The 17,091-nt window shown below is 50.4% G+C and overlaps 1 protein-coding gene across 1 annotated transcript in view; it reads right to left on the minus strand.

The window, feature by feature from the left end:
• Window positions 1-14,272, minus strand: part of TMEM132C (transmembrane protein 132C) — a 263,536-nt gene extending 249,264 nt beyond the window's left edge. Inside the window, exon 1 of the mRNA XM_081037766.1 lies at window positions 14,086-14,272. Within this exon, the coding sequence (XP_080893892.1) occupies window positions 14,086-14,170 (85 nt within the window). The 5' untranslated portion in view covers window positions 14,171-14,272. The remainder of the gene's footprint in view (window positions 1-14,085) is intronic.
• Window positions 14,273-17,091: the final 2,819 nt, after the last annotated feature.

Here is a 17,091-nt window from a genome sequence, read left to right on the forward strand (position 1 = left end):
CGGACAGACATACAGACAGAGGGAGACAGAGAGAGAGGGGGGAGAGAAAGGGGAAGAGGGACAGAGAGAAAGGAGAGGGGGAGAGAGGGAGAGAGAGCGAGAGCGAGAGCGAGAGCGAGTTAATGTGTGGACTACTGTTCCCTGGCTTCGTCCACTCAGAGGATCTGGAGCACCCAAATGGAAACGAGCTCATCTAGAGCCTAGATTTTGGTTTCTAAATACCATCCCCGACTAAAAGGAGCTGAGCTGATTCTAGGACTGGGGCAGGGGGGTTATAAGATGAGCCTGGAAGATCTTACATCCGGAAAGGAAGGAAGAGCTTACAGACTCATGATGACATCTCAAAAGGACATAGAAGCCGTGAGAAAATCGCTCCCACGGGCCATATGGGGCATATTCTGAGCATCACAACAATCAGAGACAGTAATGAAATACAAGCCACAGGGTACAAATGAAATTCATGGTCCATTCTGTTAATTCATTAAAAAATATATTGAAATTCTAATGAGGAACAGGATACGTATGTTGTCTGTAAACATTTCCCCCCACAAAATATTGATTGATTTCAATGCAAACAAGAACAACTTCACCATAGAGGCTGGCACACACGAGCTTTGGTCAGGGCCCCAAGTGAGCACCACCGATAGCGTGACACTTAAATCATGCGTCACCTGCTACAATGCAATGGGAAGAACAGAGCATCCCTTCTGGGATGTGCCCGCCAGGGGCGTACCACTGGGATCTGCAGTGGGAATCATGCAGAAACATCAGACAAACCCAAACGGACAGACGTGTTAACAAAGTCACTAGCCTGTGACCTTCAAAAATGTGAAGGTCATGAAATTCCAGGGACGACTGAAGTGCAATGAAGAACCAAGACACGAAGGAGATTGTGGAGACAACAGGGGATACGGAACTAGGGAGTGAGGATCGGGTGGTAACGCGGCCCGTTGAGCCCCGATTCAACGCGGTGCAGTTTCGTGAGAGCATGTCTGTTCTTAAGAAAACACAACGCAATCCTCAGGGCACTTTGTATCTGTTCCGTCAGTGATTCTTGGCCGGCCCAGGGGACAAGACTTCTGTGCACTCACTCTTGGAACTTCTCTATACGTTTGAGCTCGTTTCCACAAAAGCAGCACACGTCCAACTACACCCCACTGTGTGAGTTTTATTTGTACACGTCAATGTCTGCAGGACACAAAGTCCAACTCACATAGTCCCAGGGCTTTTCTTGGGGGCTACTTACGGAAAGCGCTGTAAAGTGATGGGGGGGTGGGTGGGGGCAGAGATAAGGAACTGTGGCAGATGGCAAGGTTTCGTTCTTTTTATGGCTGAGTAGTATTCCATTGTACACGAGAAAGACAAACACTGTAGGATTCCACTATCTATGTGCATTCTAAAGAACAAAACAAACAGAAGCAGACTCATAGATACAGGGAACAAATTGATGGCCGTCAGAGGGGAGGGGGAAAGGGGCTGGGTGGAAAAGGGGAAGGGATTAAGAAGTACAAATTGGCAGTTATAGAAATAGTCATGGGGATGTAAAGTACAGCACAGGGAATATGGTCAATAATATTGTAGTAACAATGTGTGATGTCAGCTGGGGACTAGATTTATCGGGGAGGATAACCTCTTAAGGTATATAAATGTCTAATCACTATGCTGTATACCTGAGACTAATATAATATTGTATGTCAACTGTAATTGAAAAATTATCTTAAAAAAGAAAACGAAACCATGGGAAATAGGTGCCATCAGAAGAGACAAGACGGGAAGGAAGTGTCACTGAGCCCAGTGACAGCGGGAGCCCTTGGCAGGGCCCCCAAGTTAGACTCGTGGGGTCAGAACCACAGATAGCAGGTGGGGAGTAAACCCCCAGCCTGTCTCCTCTTGCCGTCCACTGGCCAACTCCTGATGGCGTCCCGTGGACATGGGAATTGCCCTCTGCAGGGATCAGCCTTCCAGGGCCCAGAGTAGGATGGAGAAGAATGTAATTGTATCTGGAACATGGGCAAATGGGGCGGGGGAGCCAAGATATGTTAATCCATTGGACCCTTTTCAATACCTATGTGAGACAAGTCCTCCAAGACCCATTGCACAGATCTGAAAACTGAGGCTCTGTGGGATCAAGGAGCGTGCCCACATCTACACAAGGGAGCAGGATTTGAGTCAGGCTGGTAGGAACACAAAGCCCTACTCTTGCCTCCCAAACATGACCTATCAGGTGAGGCAGAAACAAGCTCCTTCTGAACCCTGCTTTGTCACCTTATATGGTGACTTTTCTTTGTCTTCTCTACCTGTGATGCTCACGTACCTGAATTTGGAGATGTAGGAATATGTATTGGTTTTGTTTTATTTTCTGGCTCCAATCACTCACCCTTCCTCTGCTAGAAGCACCCCAATTTTCCTCTGCACCCCACTTTCAGCCCTCACAAACTCCTCCCACAGCTCTTAGCCAGAATAATGAGAGTATTTTACAGGCCAGGTGGATTGACTCAGGAATGGGGCATGAACCAAATCAGAACCAATGAAACACAGTATGATTTTTCCTGGGTTTCCTGGGTATTGGGGGAAGGATAAGTCGCTCCAAGGGTGTGAGGCACCACGTGGAACCTAGAAATGACGCCAACATTGTAATAATAAGCAAAGAGAAAAAAAACCCAAAACCTGATGTCATAATTGAATGCCTGGATCAAGCCATACCTGATGATTCATTTCAGTATGATCTCATCATTCCCCAGAAAACGTCTTGTACCCACCCATCTGCAGTCACTTCCCATGATTTCACTATTTCACTCAGTGTTAAGAGAAAGTCCTAATCGTGGATGTTTTCCACTGTTCACCGTGCAATTCTGGTCTCTGTTTTGATTCCTGTTGTGTGGCCATTTGGGGGAACTCATTAACTGCAAAGAAGGAGGCGCCCCTGTATCCCACTGGACAGGAAGAGGCAGAGGGTACAGAGAAGGATGGGCCACACAGAAAGAAAGTCAGTGGCTTGAAAATTTTGCTTCTGGCCAACACATTTGAGCATCTAATGATGGGTATTCTCACCGCAGAGCCAACAGGGACACTTTTCCGAAGTCACTGGTGGAGAGAATGGATAATGACGGGTTCTATTCTCACGCAGGGACCATTACCAAATAGTGACCATCGTGAAGTACCCGGCACATGAAACTTCCCTCCCCATTTTTCTGAGCTATCAAGATCTAAGTGATCAGCTCAGCGCGAAAGACAGACATAGGAAGATCCAAAGGCAGAGAATGAAGTCATTTATTCATTTGTTCATTCATTCATTCATTCAACGCGTATTAAGCGTCCATGTGTGCCGGGCACTAGGGCTGAGGAGCAGCATAGATACAAACAACAGTGAACAACGTGGGAAAAGCCTTTCTGTTCTCGTGGAGCCTAAATTCTAGGGGAGAGGAAGATGGATACACAAACAAGCCGAATCTATGAATTTTCAGGTGGCAACAAGTGCCAAAGAAAACAGCAGCATAGGAAGGGACATAGAGAGGAGAGCAGACGGCACTGCCAAGAGAACATGGCCTTCGAGGGCAGACCTGAGGAAGCCCAGATGCCTAGAGGGTACCCCACATGATGGGAGCCTGCCCGGGGTGCTGGGGACCAGGACAGACTATGTGTGTGCAGGTGTGGGGGTGACGTGAGCTCAGAAGGGAGCCAGGGGTCAGAGTTCACAGAGCACCTTGTAGACGGTTGTGTAGACAGTCTACATAATGGACTGACTTTGACTGGAGTCTCCTGAGGGTTCTGAACTGAGGGCAACATGAGGTGGCTGCGGGTGAACAACAGTCTGGGGGGGCCTCCCACCCACCATGCAGTGGGGGTGCTGAGGACGGTGGCACTTGGTCTTCCTCTTGGGTTATTCAGGTAAGCACTGTCTCTACAGGATTAGCGCTCATTGAGCAAGAACGACGGTACGAAACTCTTAGCAACATGTGTGGTTGGAGAGTTGGAGGTTAAGACATTTGATGGGAAGAAACATCCCTCAGACCAAGGCTACCTGGACCACTGGGGGACGGGGGGTGAGCAGCTGATGTCGCCAGACTTCCTGCCCCTGCGAATGGGAGGGGGATCCCCCAGAAAGCGTCCTCCCAGCCAGAGCCACCGCTGAGAGGCACCTCACAGCAACGAGGGGGGGTGGGGGAGGGCCTCTGCATAACAGACGAAAATGTTGAATTTGAAGGCAAATGAGAAAAGTCTGCTCTCTGAGTCAATTCACTGCTTACAATTAAAACAGAGAAAATAAAGAAAGTGGTGACCTGAGGCTGTGTACTGACCCAAAAGATTTACATCTGAAGAGAAAAGCATATCACCACTTAGGAAGCAGGAAAAACAGAGCCCGAGCAGAACAAGCTCCCATAAAGGGACACTTCCCCAGGACTCTTTATCCTCGTCAATGAGGACCCCGGAGCCAGAAGCCTGTTACGTTGTCTCCCAGGACTGACACAGGCGAAGCTGGAGGCTTAGGACCCAACCCAGAGCCCCTTCTAGTCCTGGGGAGAGCGCCTCACGAGGGGCTGAAGGTCTCCTCGTCTGCAGGGAGGGTCAGTGAGAGAAGACATGTCTGCTGCAGTGCCCGGTCCATAGTTGGTACTGGAGAGATGTGTGATGCAGGGAGGGAGGAATGAATGACAAAGCAAACACAACCCGAGAGAAGGCCACCATCACTGGAGGTGTGCTGGGAGGTGGAGAAAAGTCGTGATGTCCTCGCCTTCGCTGTTTCTGCATCTATCCAACTGGAGAAACAAGCCGACCTCCCCACGAGCTGCCCTCAGCACCTGTGCACCTGTAAGAATCGGCCATCCAGCCGGCCTGCGGTTTCCTGGTGTGTTCGCTTGGTTGGGTCCTCAGGGCCTTGCCCAACTGGTGTCCACCCATTTGTGTTTGGGCGTCAGGCCTCTGCACTCCGGGTTCCAGCAGTTCAGGTGGAGGCGACCTCGGTGAGTTCCAGGCCTGACCAATCAGGAGACTCCATCCCCTCCTGTCACAGCGACTGACTCAGGGTTGGGTTGGGGAATTCCAGGAAGCCCCATGAGATTCACTCCCGCGTTTTCTGTAACCCTTTGGGAAGTCACTTCCTTTCTGTGTCTGTTGTGTGGACAGAACGTAGACCTGGAGCTGCTGGAAACAATGGTGACCCCCCAAAGTGCAGCGACTAAAGAGGAAAGCGGAGACCGGAGACAGGGAGAAAGCTTCTCTAGGGACACTGACTGAGCCTGGATCCAGCGGTGCCTGAAGCCCGCCTGGACGTCTCAGTTCCCTGACCCAACACGTTTATTCCACCCACCTTTTCCTTTTCCTTCTCTTTTTTAAAAAGTTTGCGTCTTTGATACCATTTGCTTGAGCTGGGTTTTTCTGCATTCCCAACGAAAGGAGAGGTGACTAATAAACTAAATGACTCGGTGCATATTCCAGGAGCGTTTCCATTAGGCAGGTGCCGAGTTTGGTCTCAGAGCCTCGAACACAACCCCACTGTTTCCAGTGGAGACAAAACCAAGCTTCCGGCGTGACATCTGTTCGTGGTGTAAGGTTTTTAATTTTGGCTTAAAATCATCCCGAAGTTGGAACAGGATAAGGAAAGCAGAACCAGCTTTCTGTTGTGTGTGTGTGTGTGTGTGTGTGTGTGTGTGTGTGTGTGTTGAGGGGTGGGAGGTGATGGCCTGAAAGTCCCTTGTGTTCATTTTGAGACTAAGAGAATCCCTCTGTGCCACAAAGAGCTGCTAATGAAGCAGCAGGTGCCAAAGTGGGTGGTGTTATATCCACATTTCTGTAGCATCTGAGTCCACAGAGACAGTGTGGAAACACAGCAGACAGCAAACATTGTAATTACGGGGCCAGAGGGACCAACTGAGCAAGAAAGATGAAAAGAGTCAACTGCAGAGCTGGGTGAAAGAAACTAGCGTCGGGGAGACCTGGGAGCCGCTCGGGATGGTCCTGATGACTACAAACCCAGAGGGAGGAGGGGGGTTAAGAGAGTATCAAGAGTATTATGAAACTAAGCCAAATGGAATTAGGTCTAAGCTGTATTTAAGCGTGAAGTACATCAAGGGATATAAACTGCTGGCTCTCTCTTTAGGTTGATAATAAACGGAGACCTCATACTTGACCAGATTTTTCTATCCTCTGATATTGTCGAATCCACTCTTCTCCTGTGTTCTGCATTGTTGTCAGTTATTTTTAAAATATTGATGTGTGGTTTCTATTAGTTACATTCTGTGCTGCTGCTTCTCCGCGGCTTTGAGGATTATCCATACGAGAATAGCTATGATTTATTGAATTGTTACTATGTGCCAAACCACACCGTGTGATGTGTTGAAAGGCACCCAAAAGATAGGTCCACTCAGAACCTAGGAATGTGACCATGTAATCTAAAGATCTGAGATGAGATCATCCCGAATTAGGGCAGGCCCGGAATCAATGACAAGTGTCCTTGGAAGACAGAAGGGGAAAGACACACAGAAAAGAAAGCCACGTGAAGATGGAGGCAGACCAGAGGGAGGCAGCCCCCTCCATGGGCTGCCAGGAGCGAAAGGGAAGCTGAAAGAAGCAGAGGCAGATTCTCTCCAAGAGTCTTGGGAGAGCGCGGCCCTGCGGGCACTGGAATTTGGACTTCGGCACCAGAACCACGAGAGAATAAAGTTCTGTTACACTGAGCTCCCGTCGGTGGGAACGTGTTACAGCAGCCTCAGGAAACTAACACGCCGAGCTCAGTGCCTTGTGCCCATTTTGCATTAAACATTCTCAACAAGCCTGCGATGTAGGTAGTATTACCTCCATTTTAGAGAATGAAAACTGAGGCTCAGAAGAGCTGCCCTTTACTCGAATTTTTGCTTCACGCGCACTCGCTGTCCGAGATGGTGGGACGATATTTGTTGATTTTGCACCCAGCGCCCCTCCCACCTTCTTTTGTAACAGCTCTTGCGTTTTGCCCTGGGAGGCGTGAAGACCCCATGCCCTTGCATACAAAATGGTGGCACTGGGGTTCAGACCGTCTTACACTTTTCTGGATAGATGGGCCTTGGCAACCTGTTCTCATCCCTGGCTACACCTTAGAATGACCTCAAAAGCTTGTGAAAAGAAAAAAGATCAACCTTGCCTCTATGCCCACCTCCCCTCCACCATCACCATAGATCCTGGCTCAATCGCTTTAGGGGAGGGGCTGTGGATTAGCATTTTGGGGGGCTTCCTGGAAGATTCTGAAGTTTAGCCCAGGCTTTGGGCTTCTTCCTTCTTGGAATCTAAAACAGAAGTCTAAAAACAAAAAACAGATGAGATGGCTGGAACTTCTGTATCCCAACAGAGGCACAATTCTAAGTACAGGGGGCGTGAACTGGAACTGCAGGGACCCTTGAACGGGCACCTTCTGACCCTCAGGAAGCCTGGTCCTTTAGCCGACCTTCAGGGTCACGGGCTCGCAACCCTCACTCTGTAGGTGGCCCTGCTCTGGTTTCTTCTGCTAAAACCAGAGACTTCTGACCAGTTCCGCTAAGACCTGTCAGAACTGAAGCTCAAAGGTAAGCTTCCGCTTCTGTGAGCCTCCCTAATTCACCCAGAAGTGACAGCTCCCATGCTGCGGCCATGAAAGGTACTGAGGGAGAAAGAAAAATGTTCCCCAGGACAGACATGGTCTTCTAGAGCAAGTGAGTTAGGATTCCAGACATTCGTAGGTGTGTGCTAACCCTTGTGACATACCGTGTCTCCCCGAAAGTAAGATCTCGCCAGACCAGCAGCTCTAATGAGTCTTTTGGAGCAAAAATTAATATAAGATCTGGTCTTATTTTAATACAATATAAAACCGAGTCTAACATAATATAAGACCAGGTCTAATATAATATAATATATAATACTGGGTCTTATATTAATTTTTGCTCCAAAAGCCGCATTAGAACTGATGGTCTGGCTAGGTCTTATTTTCGGGGAAACACGGTACCACTAAGAGCACCTTAACCAGAAAAAAGAAATGCACACACTGAGCAAGACAAGGCATCAGTCACTCTGTGAAAGTATCTAGAACCTTTGTCTTGGAAATTCTGCTAATTCAGACTCTGGTTCGGTTGTATTTTACCTTGTTCTCTCCTTAAAAGCAGTAACTTTGAAATCCCTAATGTGTATAAACACTTTTGTTCAGCTCAGCCCACACGTAAGAGAAAAAATAACGTCCCGCAGAGAAAACAGCTTCATGGGTATCAGAAGTACCCACGCGGACACAAAGGCAAGCCAACTCAATGTGATTTTTATCCTTTTTCTAAGTATATACAAATAATCTCTAACTGAAAATTCTCTAAGCCATACCTCGGGTATAACATGCATGCATTTGAAAAAGATTATACGTAAAGGAAAAATATATTGGGGATACACTGTTTTAACACAACATTGGAAGTGTATCACACAATTTGAATGTAGGCTTTGGTTAATGAAAGATGTATTTTGTAAACCTTAGGACAACGACTGAAATTTAAAGAGATTCGAATAAGGAGCCAATGTGGAGATAAAATGGAATCATCAAAATATATTTAACATAAAAGCAAGCAGAAGAAGAAGAAAAAGGAAAGAACAGATGGACCACACGGAAACAAGTGAAATGGTAGGTTTTAATACAAACATATCAATAATTATATGAAATATAAGTGGTATAAACACAGTGATTAAAAGACAGAGATTATCAGATTGGCTAAATAGGCAAAACACAACTAGGTGCTACCTATAAACAACTGACATTAAATATAAAGACACAGATTGGTTAGAAACGAAAAGACAGGAAAAATATACAATGCAAACACTAATCAAAAAGAACACCTGAATATCTGATGAATATCAGATGAAACAGACCTCAGAACAAGGAATATTCCCAGAAACAAAGAGGGATATTACCTAATAATAAAGGAGTTAAGACACAACACTCCTACATGGGTCTGAATCTAAAACAGTGTTTCCAAAATACATGAAGGAAAGCTGACAGAACTGAAAATGAAAAGTAGACAAACCCACAACGTGGTTGGAGATTTCAACACTACTTTCAGTAACTGACAGAACAAAATGATAAAAAAAATCAGCAAGAATTTGAAGTACCTGAATATCACTATAGGCATCTGGAGAATCCCTGTGACCTTAGGGTAGGCAAAGATCTCTTAGATGGAACACCAAAGTATAATTACGAAGAAAAAGAATTAATATATTACACTTCATTAAAATTTAAAACTTTTGCTCTTCCAAAGACACACAGTGGGAGAAAACACCTGTAAACACAAATTTGATAAAGAACCTGCATCCGTAACGTATAAAGTACCCTCGAAGACCAACAATAGGAAAATGACAACCAATAAAAAATGGGCAGCGATTTGAAAAAGACATTTCACCGGTGAAGCTATAAGATGGCATGTAAGCACGAGAAAGAATTCCCATCATCATTAGTCATGAGCGTGGGAATTAACACCTCAAAGAAATGCCACTACCACTTGTGAGAACAGCTAACCAAAATCAAACAAAACAATATGGATAACATAAAGTGGTGCTAAAGATACAGAAAAAATGGAACACTATACATTACTGGTGGGGATGTAAACCTAGGTTCCTAGGTTTGACAAGTTCGCAGTTTCTGATAAAGTTTTATGTGCAGTTACCGTACCCCCCAGCAGTCCCAGTTCTAGGTACTGACTCCAAAGAAATGGAAACCTCGGTTCACACTAAAACCTGTTTGTGAATACGTACAGTGACTCTTTTCATAACCACCCGAAAGTGGAAGTAACCCAAACCTCCTTCAACTAGGAGATGAAAACACCAAGGGTGGCGCATCCATTCAATGGACTATTCTGCAGCATTAAAAAGGAACAGATCACGGATCTCTAGGCAAACAGCGAACCCACGGTGCTGAGTGAAAGAGAGCAGATTCGAAAGCTGCATACCGCGCGATCCCATTTTTATGGAATTATGAAGAAGGCAAAACTACGAGGACAGAACAAAGCAATGGTGGCCAGGGCCTGGGGAAGAGAAAGGCAGTGGCTGCACAGGGGGGTAAAGGGAGTGAAAGACACGCTTTACACCTTAACTGTGGCGATTTTACATAACTGTGCACGTGTCAACATCTGTAACTCTATGTTCAAAAGGGTGGATTTGACTGTAGGCAAAGTATACCTTAATAACACTGATTTTTAAACAAAGCGGGTTGTGTACAACTAGTCCATCAATCAGACTTCCCATTTATGCCATTAATTCAGTCGGACTCCCTTTCACTCCAATTGCTATACCACAGGCTCGTTTTCATTAGCCTTGCTTCTCATGACTATGGATGTGTAGGAACTATCTAAGACTTCCGCAGGCTCTGCTTTAACCTCTGCTCAAGGAAGTGCTAACGACGCATACAATTGAGAGTTCTGAGTTTTCTGCTGCCTGCCTCTGCCAGCCTTGTAATGAAGCTCAGAGTGAGGTGAAGGAACAAGGCTGGGGGAGCAAACTCAACAGCTGAGCCGGGGGGGTGGGGGGGTGCAGGCAGGTAAGGGGGGCGAGGGGGACCTGAACACACGCCCCATCCGAGGCTGGCAGAGCAGCCACACGCTTAAGGAAAGTTGTCATTCCTGATTTTCATATGTGAAGTCTCCCAATTGGGGGAGCCTAGTCATTAAAAACAAAAGAAAGGAAAAAACCCACTAAAACAGTATTTATCTACAGGTCCTGCAGTTTGCAAGCACTAGTAGTAAAGGAGAGGAGGACCAGCCAGAGTGTGGTGGTTAATACAATGGCTTCCAAGAAGCTGGAATCACCCCTAAGATGCTTCCAGATGGCAGAGAATTTCAGCTTGAGTGACAGGAAGGGGAGGGTGGAAGGAAGAAGCAGGCATGTGCCAAGTGTATGACTGTGTGTGTCATAAGCTGAGGGAGGACGAGATGTGACCGTCATTTTCTGGTGGCAGCATCCATGTGGGGAGCTGAGAAGCACCTCTCCACAGGGATGACCCCTCCTCCTCATGAAACCTGTGGTAGGCCCCAGACCCCTTATCAGAAATTCAAAATTCCCAAAGGTCTGACATTGCAAAGGTTCACTTGTTTGTTTTTAATTCATTGGATGGCCAATGCTGATCTACAGTGAAATGAAGCTATTTGGGTCTTCATCCTCTTGTATGTGATTTATCCTCTTGCATGTTTCCTGCAAAATTACCAATGTGTACAATTAAAGGGTGCAACTCCAGACCAGCTAGGGGGTGTTATACAATGTACGCATATGACCACATCCATCCATCCATCTATCTATCTAATCTACCTGCCTACCTACCTATCTTGCCATCCAAAGATCTCAACGATTCTGAATCTTGAAACACATCTGGCCCCACAGATTTCAGAAGATCGTGGGCCTAAATGACCTTTGTAGACGTCGCCTAAGGGGCTAACAACCTAACGACATTACACCTCTGATGGTATCTCAGCCCACCACCACCCTTCCATCACTTCATCTGGGGCCAATTCCTGAACCTCTCTCTCAAGGGCACTTCGCCTCACCTACCTCAGCGCATCTCAACTCTTAGAAAGACTCCCTTCTTTCACTGTGGGGACAGAGTCCCAGAGAGCAGTTTCCAGGCTCTGGACCTCAGCTAGAAAGGTGCTGGCTCTGGTAGTAGATGGCCATCAGCTGTGACTAGTTGGCCATCAGCTGTTACCGGTTAGCCATTGGCCACTGATATAACTGCCGTGGCTGAGCTAGCAAGCAGGGATTGCAGCTAGCAAGTGGGGTTGGTGGACTGGTTGGCAGAGAAGTATATGGCAGACTGCGGATCGTGTGGCTCCTGCTTCCTGTGTCTCCAACGCAGCCGCCAGCGAGAATATAGTGGTGTGACTCCCCTATCTATGGCTCCGTGAGGCTCTTTTTGGCCTCACCATGTCCTGTGTTCTTATGCGGGGAGCAGGACCAGAGACCCTGCATGACAAATGTCTTGGTATGGAACCTTCCAAGAACGATGACTCTTCCAAATCCTGCAAATTACAGAGCCTCTAAACCCACAGTTGAAAACAAACATATAATTGGTATTAAAAATTGATCAGTGGTTTCAAGGATTCCAGAAACTAGCACTTAAATCCTTGGGCAGGAAGAGTCAGAAATGACTTTTTTTTTTTTTTTTTTTTTTTGCCTAAAAGACAGCACAAATTTAAACAAGGGTCAGAGAGCTTTCCTTTTTATAAGAAATTTTATGGGGCAAACATTTTCTTTGTGAAGGAATCAAAGGGGAACTGTGGCTTTTGGTCAGGAGAAACAAAATGAAAACTACTTTGCCCAGGCTGGGCTGCAGACTTATTGGTCCCCAAACCACGTGGTCAAGCAAAAGCAAGGAGAGAAAACCCCACCCAATGGGGGCTGCACTTAGCCAGCGGGAGGGGTGGGGCATCATCTCAGCCGCCCCCACCCCTTGCTGTGTACATAGCACCCTCCAAACAAAATTCCCAGGTTCTCCTTCCCACCAAAGCGCTGCCTTACTCCTACGTGGGCATTTGCAACAGACACTACTGGAAATCAAACAAAAACCCATCAAGTGGAAAATGAAAGGAATGTGAGTTTTAATTTTAAAAAGTCCAAAACTGCTTGAAAAAGCCCATTTAGCATTCAGAGTTCTCACCTGGTTAAGTCCTCTGGTGGAGACAGGCAGAAAGCCGGAGGGGCTCTCACGCACGGCTCAAAGTAAAACGGCCACACCTGCTTGTAGGAAGTGCTTTCCATCCATTCAGTCACTTTATCATCAAACAATCGCTGTGTAGTATTGGGGGAAGGGATATTTTTTTGAATGGCCATTTTATATTTGGGGAAACTGAGTCCCAGAAATGATAGAACCCAGAGCTAACAGCAGGCACCACATTTTGGATTTGTTTGCCCTTCCAAACAGAACAGAAAAGGGCTCCCCATCCCTTGGCAGGCGCGCGCGCGCGTGCGCGCGCACACACACGCCTGTTCACCTGGAGCTCTGGGGAGGAAGGGACACTAAGCAATTTCGTCCAGCTGGTGTCTGAGAACCTGCAGCTCCAAGGCAGGTGGATGTCTCTGGAATTTCAGACGGTGTGCAATGACTTTTGAAAAGCAAAGCTACTTTTGAATGTGATGGGGCAAGTTGACTCTCCCAGCGCATTTCCAGCCCAGGTCGCAGAGCTTTGGGCGGGACACGCCGCGAGGCTCACCAGCCGGGCCGCGGCCGGTGGGCTCCGTGCCCGGGGCGCAGGAGACACACCTGCCTTTGCCCCCGAGGAACCCGCGACCCCCGCGGGCGCCGGCAGCAGAAGGCGGCGCTCCCCCGGGTCTCGGCGCGGACCCGCCCCGACCGCGCTCAGCCGCCGTGCGCGTCGCCCCCGAGCGGGCGGGAAGCGCGAGAGGCGCGGGCTGCTCCGGGCTCCCGCCGCCGGTCCCGGGGCCGCCCGGCCCGCACACAACATAACAACCGTCAGAACAGCGGCAGCGGCGGCCTGCGGTGAGCTCCTCGGGCGCCGCGCGTTCGCTAAACGAAATTCTCCCGACCCGAGGCGCCGCCGCACGCCCATTGCAGAGGTGAGGAGACTGAGGGCCAGGGCCGCCGGGACCCCTGCGGCGAAGCCCGGCCGGGGTCCCACATGCGCCCTCACGCACTCTCAAATTCGGGGTGCCGGAGGGGGTCCCCGTCCTGCCGGGATGAGGGCCCCGCGAGCTGTGCGTCGAGCGCGCATCCCTCCGTGGGCCGAGGTCGGTTCCCCGGCCCCCAGAGCTGGGGAGGGGGCGGGCGGGGAGAAAAAGGGCAAAGAAGCCGGCCCCCCGCGGCTGGGCCCCCAGCTCCACAGTGGGACTGCGCTGGACTCAGTCCTCACGGAACTCGGGGTGGGAACAACATGCAGGGTCCCTCGGCCACGCCCCCCACCCCCGGTAAGATCCCGAATCCGGGGAGAGCGGACAGGCCAGATTTGCCCCCAAACCGTGTCCGCGGCGCCCCGCTGGGAAAGGGGCCGCCCTGCGCCCGCCACCGGCGCTCCTGGTGGGACCAGCGCCCTCGCCACGGTCCCCACGACACCCCCCGTTTCGGTTCCCCCGCCCGGGCTCCTGGGAGCGACTCCGCCCCGGCCTTACCTTTGCCCAGCAGCGCGCCCAGTACCAGGCTCAGCGCCCCGCACAGCGGCGCCACCGGCCGGGGGGCCGCGCCCTCGGAGCGCATCCTGCGTCTGGCAGCTCAGGCTGTCCGCCGGCCGCCCGGGGCGCAGCGCCGGCCCGCGGCCCTCGCCGGCTGTCCCATGCCCCGGGGCGACCCCCGGCAGCGAGTCGGCCGGAGCGGCGCGGCTCGAGTGGGAGCGCCCCGCCCTGCCGGCTGCACGCCGCGGCGGCCCCGGATCCCGCGGCAGCGCGCGCTCTGGCCGGGACAACTTTTCTCCAGCCGCCGCTGCAGCTGCGGCCGCCCCGCCCCCAGGCCCGCCCCCAGCAGGCCCCGCCCCCAGCAGGCCCCGCCCCAGCAGGCCCCGCCCCCAGCCCCGCCCCGGGCCGGAGCCAATTGAGGCCGCCGAGGAGCAAGCGCGCGCGCCCCCGGGGCGCAGGCGGCGAGTTGAAGGGTCCCTCCCCAGCTGGGGGAGGCCGGGGCCGCCCGCTGCACCCCGGCGCCGCCGCCGCCATTGGCAGCCTCCATCCCCTGCGCCCTGCGGCTCGCATCCCCGAGAGCTCTGCGCAGGTACCCAAGATGGAGCTGGACCTGTCCCCTCCCGCCCTCCGGCGGTCGCTGCAGCCGAGGGGACCGTAGCACTCCCCGCACTCAACTTCAGCTCGTCCCCCGGTTGTTTCTGCCTGGCGAGCGGGGGACATCTGGAATTAGGAGCCCGGTGCAGCGGCGGCGGCGAGCTCTCCTGGGTAGACAATTCGGGGGCAAACAGCAAGCGCAGCTACAGCGGGACACGGATTCACCGAGAGGCACGCGCGCGGCTGTGTGCACGTGTGCGAGGCCAGGGGTGGCAGGCGCTCTCTGCGGGGGGCCCGGGACGCCCGCGTGGAAGGAAGGGTCCCTTTTCACTGCCCTTTCATATTGTTGGAGGTCGCCCCCCCATGTGTTTTTATTAACTCTTCAAACGGGGTGTGCCCCTCCCCAGCCAGACGTGCTCCTGCAGTAGCAATTGCAGAGTCGGACGAGGCAGGTCTGCGCTGGCCGCCCTTCTTGGCGCCCCACGTCGTTCATCTTTTCTCCGGTGATGCCAGCATGGCCCTCCCTCCTGTCAGGGATCCCCGCTGCATACCTGCAGGCGACTGACGCTGGGGCCTCTTGGGCCACGTGGGGCTCTGAGCAGTCCCAGGTGGCACCCCTACTCACTCTGTGAGTGAAAGGTGATCCGTTTGAGACCGCAAGCTTCGCCCAGGAAGCCCAGCCCTCCCCCAGACGCTCACTTCCCCAAACCCAGGCAGGCAGCCCTGCCTGGGGGTCTCCTCTGTGTGGGGCACCAGGCTCCGTGGCCCAGCCCTCACCAGGCTCCGTCCAACCTCAGAAAAGGAGCCCAACTGTGTCATGTGTCACCATCATTCCCCGTCACTAGAGCCAGGAATGAATTGCAAATGAAAGGGAAAAAATACATATATCCTTGATTGAATAAGAAGAAACAAAACCGTGAAAGAATTTGAACGACTGAAAATCCATTTCATATGCCCCAGCTCAGTTAAGGGGGAGCGTGGGGAGGGCAAGCAAAGGCTCTGAAGGTACCCCCATCAGGAAGCCCTTCTCCCTGCTGGGGGGGGGGGGCTGGGATTCTGGGCCAGTTGAGAGAAATCTCTCTCCCTGCTTTTCTCAGTCCACTGGGCTTGTCTGATGTGGGGACAAGCAGCTGGGAACACCAGCCAGTCCCCAGCAGGAGGGACAGGCCAGGGTAGTGGAGACTTCATTTTTCAAGTGGATTATGCAGACAGTTGCCCAATTCTTCAATTCATTCAGCTAGTGTAGACACAGACTTGGAAAGCAGTCATAAAGTAGACCCACGCTCCTAAAATTGAAGGCACATTCCCGTCTCATTTTTATTTGTTGGCCTGAAAGTCACTGGAGAATAAATATTTTTCATTTAAGTGTTTCTAGCCTCAGAAATACAACATATCGATAAATCCCGACTCGGGGGGTTGAGGGGATCTGCTTTCTCCTCTCCCCCTCCCATCAGAGGAAAGGAACAAAAATGCCCCCGATTACGCCCTCCACTTGCCCACTGTCCTCTGTAGGTTCACAGTTTGCTCTCCCCCCAAATCGTTTCTTTCCTCTTGGCACAGAATATTGCCCTCTCTACTGCAAAGCCAAAGGCAGGTCCTTCCTGGGCCACGAGTCTCCATGGTTCAGATAACCAAACAGGGAAACTGAACGAACCATGGCAAATACATAGCGATTCAAAATGAGGGGCACAAAGTAGAAGAGCATGCAGTGAGTAAATGCCCTTCAGGGTACTGGAAGGATCTGCTGTCCTCGGTCCTCGGTTGCCAGTCTCAGACTCAGATGTCTCAGACGTCCCAGTCTCAGACGTCCCTTGAGACTGTGAAGTCCCAGGCATCGCCAATCGGGGCCTCCAACCTGTTCCTTCCATAACGAACAGAAGGAGACCCAGGGAATGGGGGCTTCTCTTCTGCAAATTTCATGCAGGATCCCATTTAATGTATCACATGACCTTCCAAAAATCAAACAAATTTGCACACAAAAGCCGAACACATAAATAGATGATGTGGTCAATTTATCGTTTTAAGGAAAACCCATAAAAATAGAGGTGTGAACTTAGAGGTTCATGGGCTAACAGTTTCCTGTATTTATTTTTTTTAAGGCGTGTATTATTTAACTCTCTAATCATTAATTCCTAAACTTAAATTATTTCCAGATGCTTTTCTGAATTTCATAACGAACATCAGAGACCACTAATCTCCTCAAAGACTCTTGCAAAACTCCCCATGGCTGTGGGCACATGGAGACAATTAACATGATTTACAGGAGAGAAGGGTTATTGAAAAATAGGCGACCCACTGCTTCTTCCTGTGCCTGGGGTTCCCGAGTCAAATAGGCAACCTCAGATTTCTTTTTGACCCTGCTTAAATCCCTAATTCTTAATATTGCATAAAAGGAGGGATGCGATTTGTGAA

The sequence above is a fragment of the Rhinolophus hipposideros genome (assembly GCF_964194185.1).
Source record: "Rhinolophus hipposideros genome assembly, chromosome: 24".
Classification (NCBI taxonomy): domain Eukaryota; kingdom Metazoa; phylum Chordata; class Mammalia; order Chiroptera; family Rhinolophidae; genus Rhinolophus; species Rhinolophus hipposideros.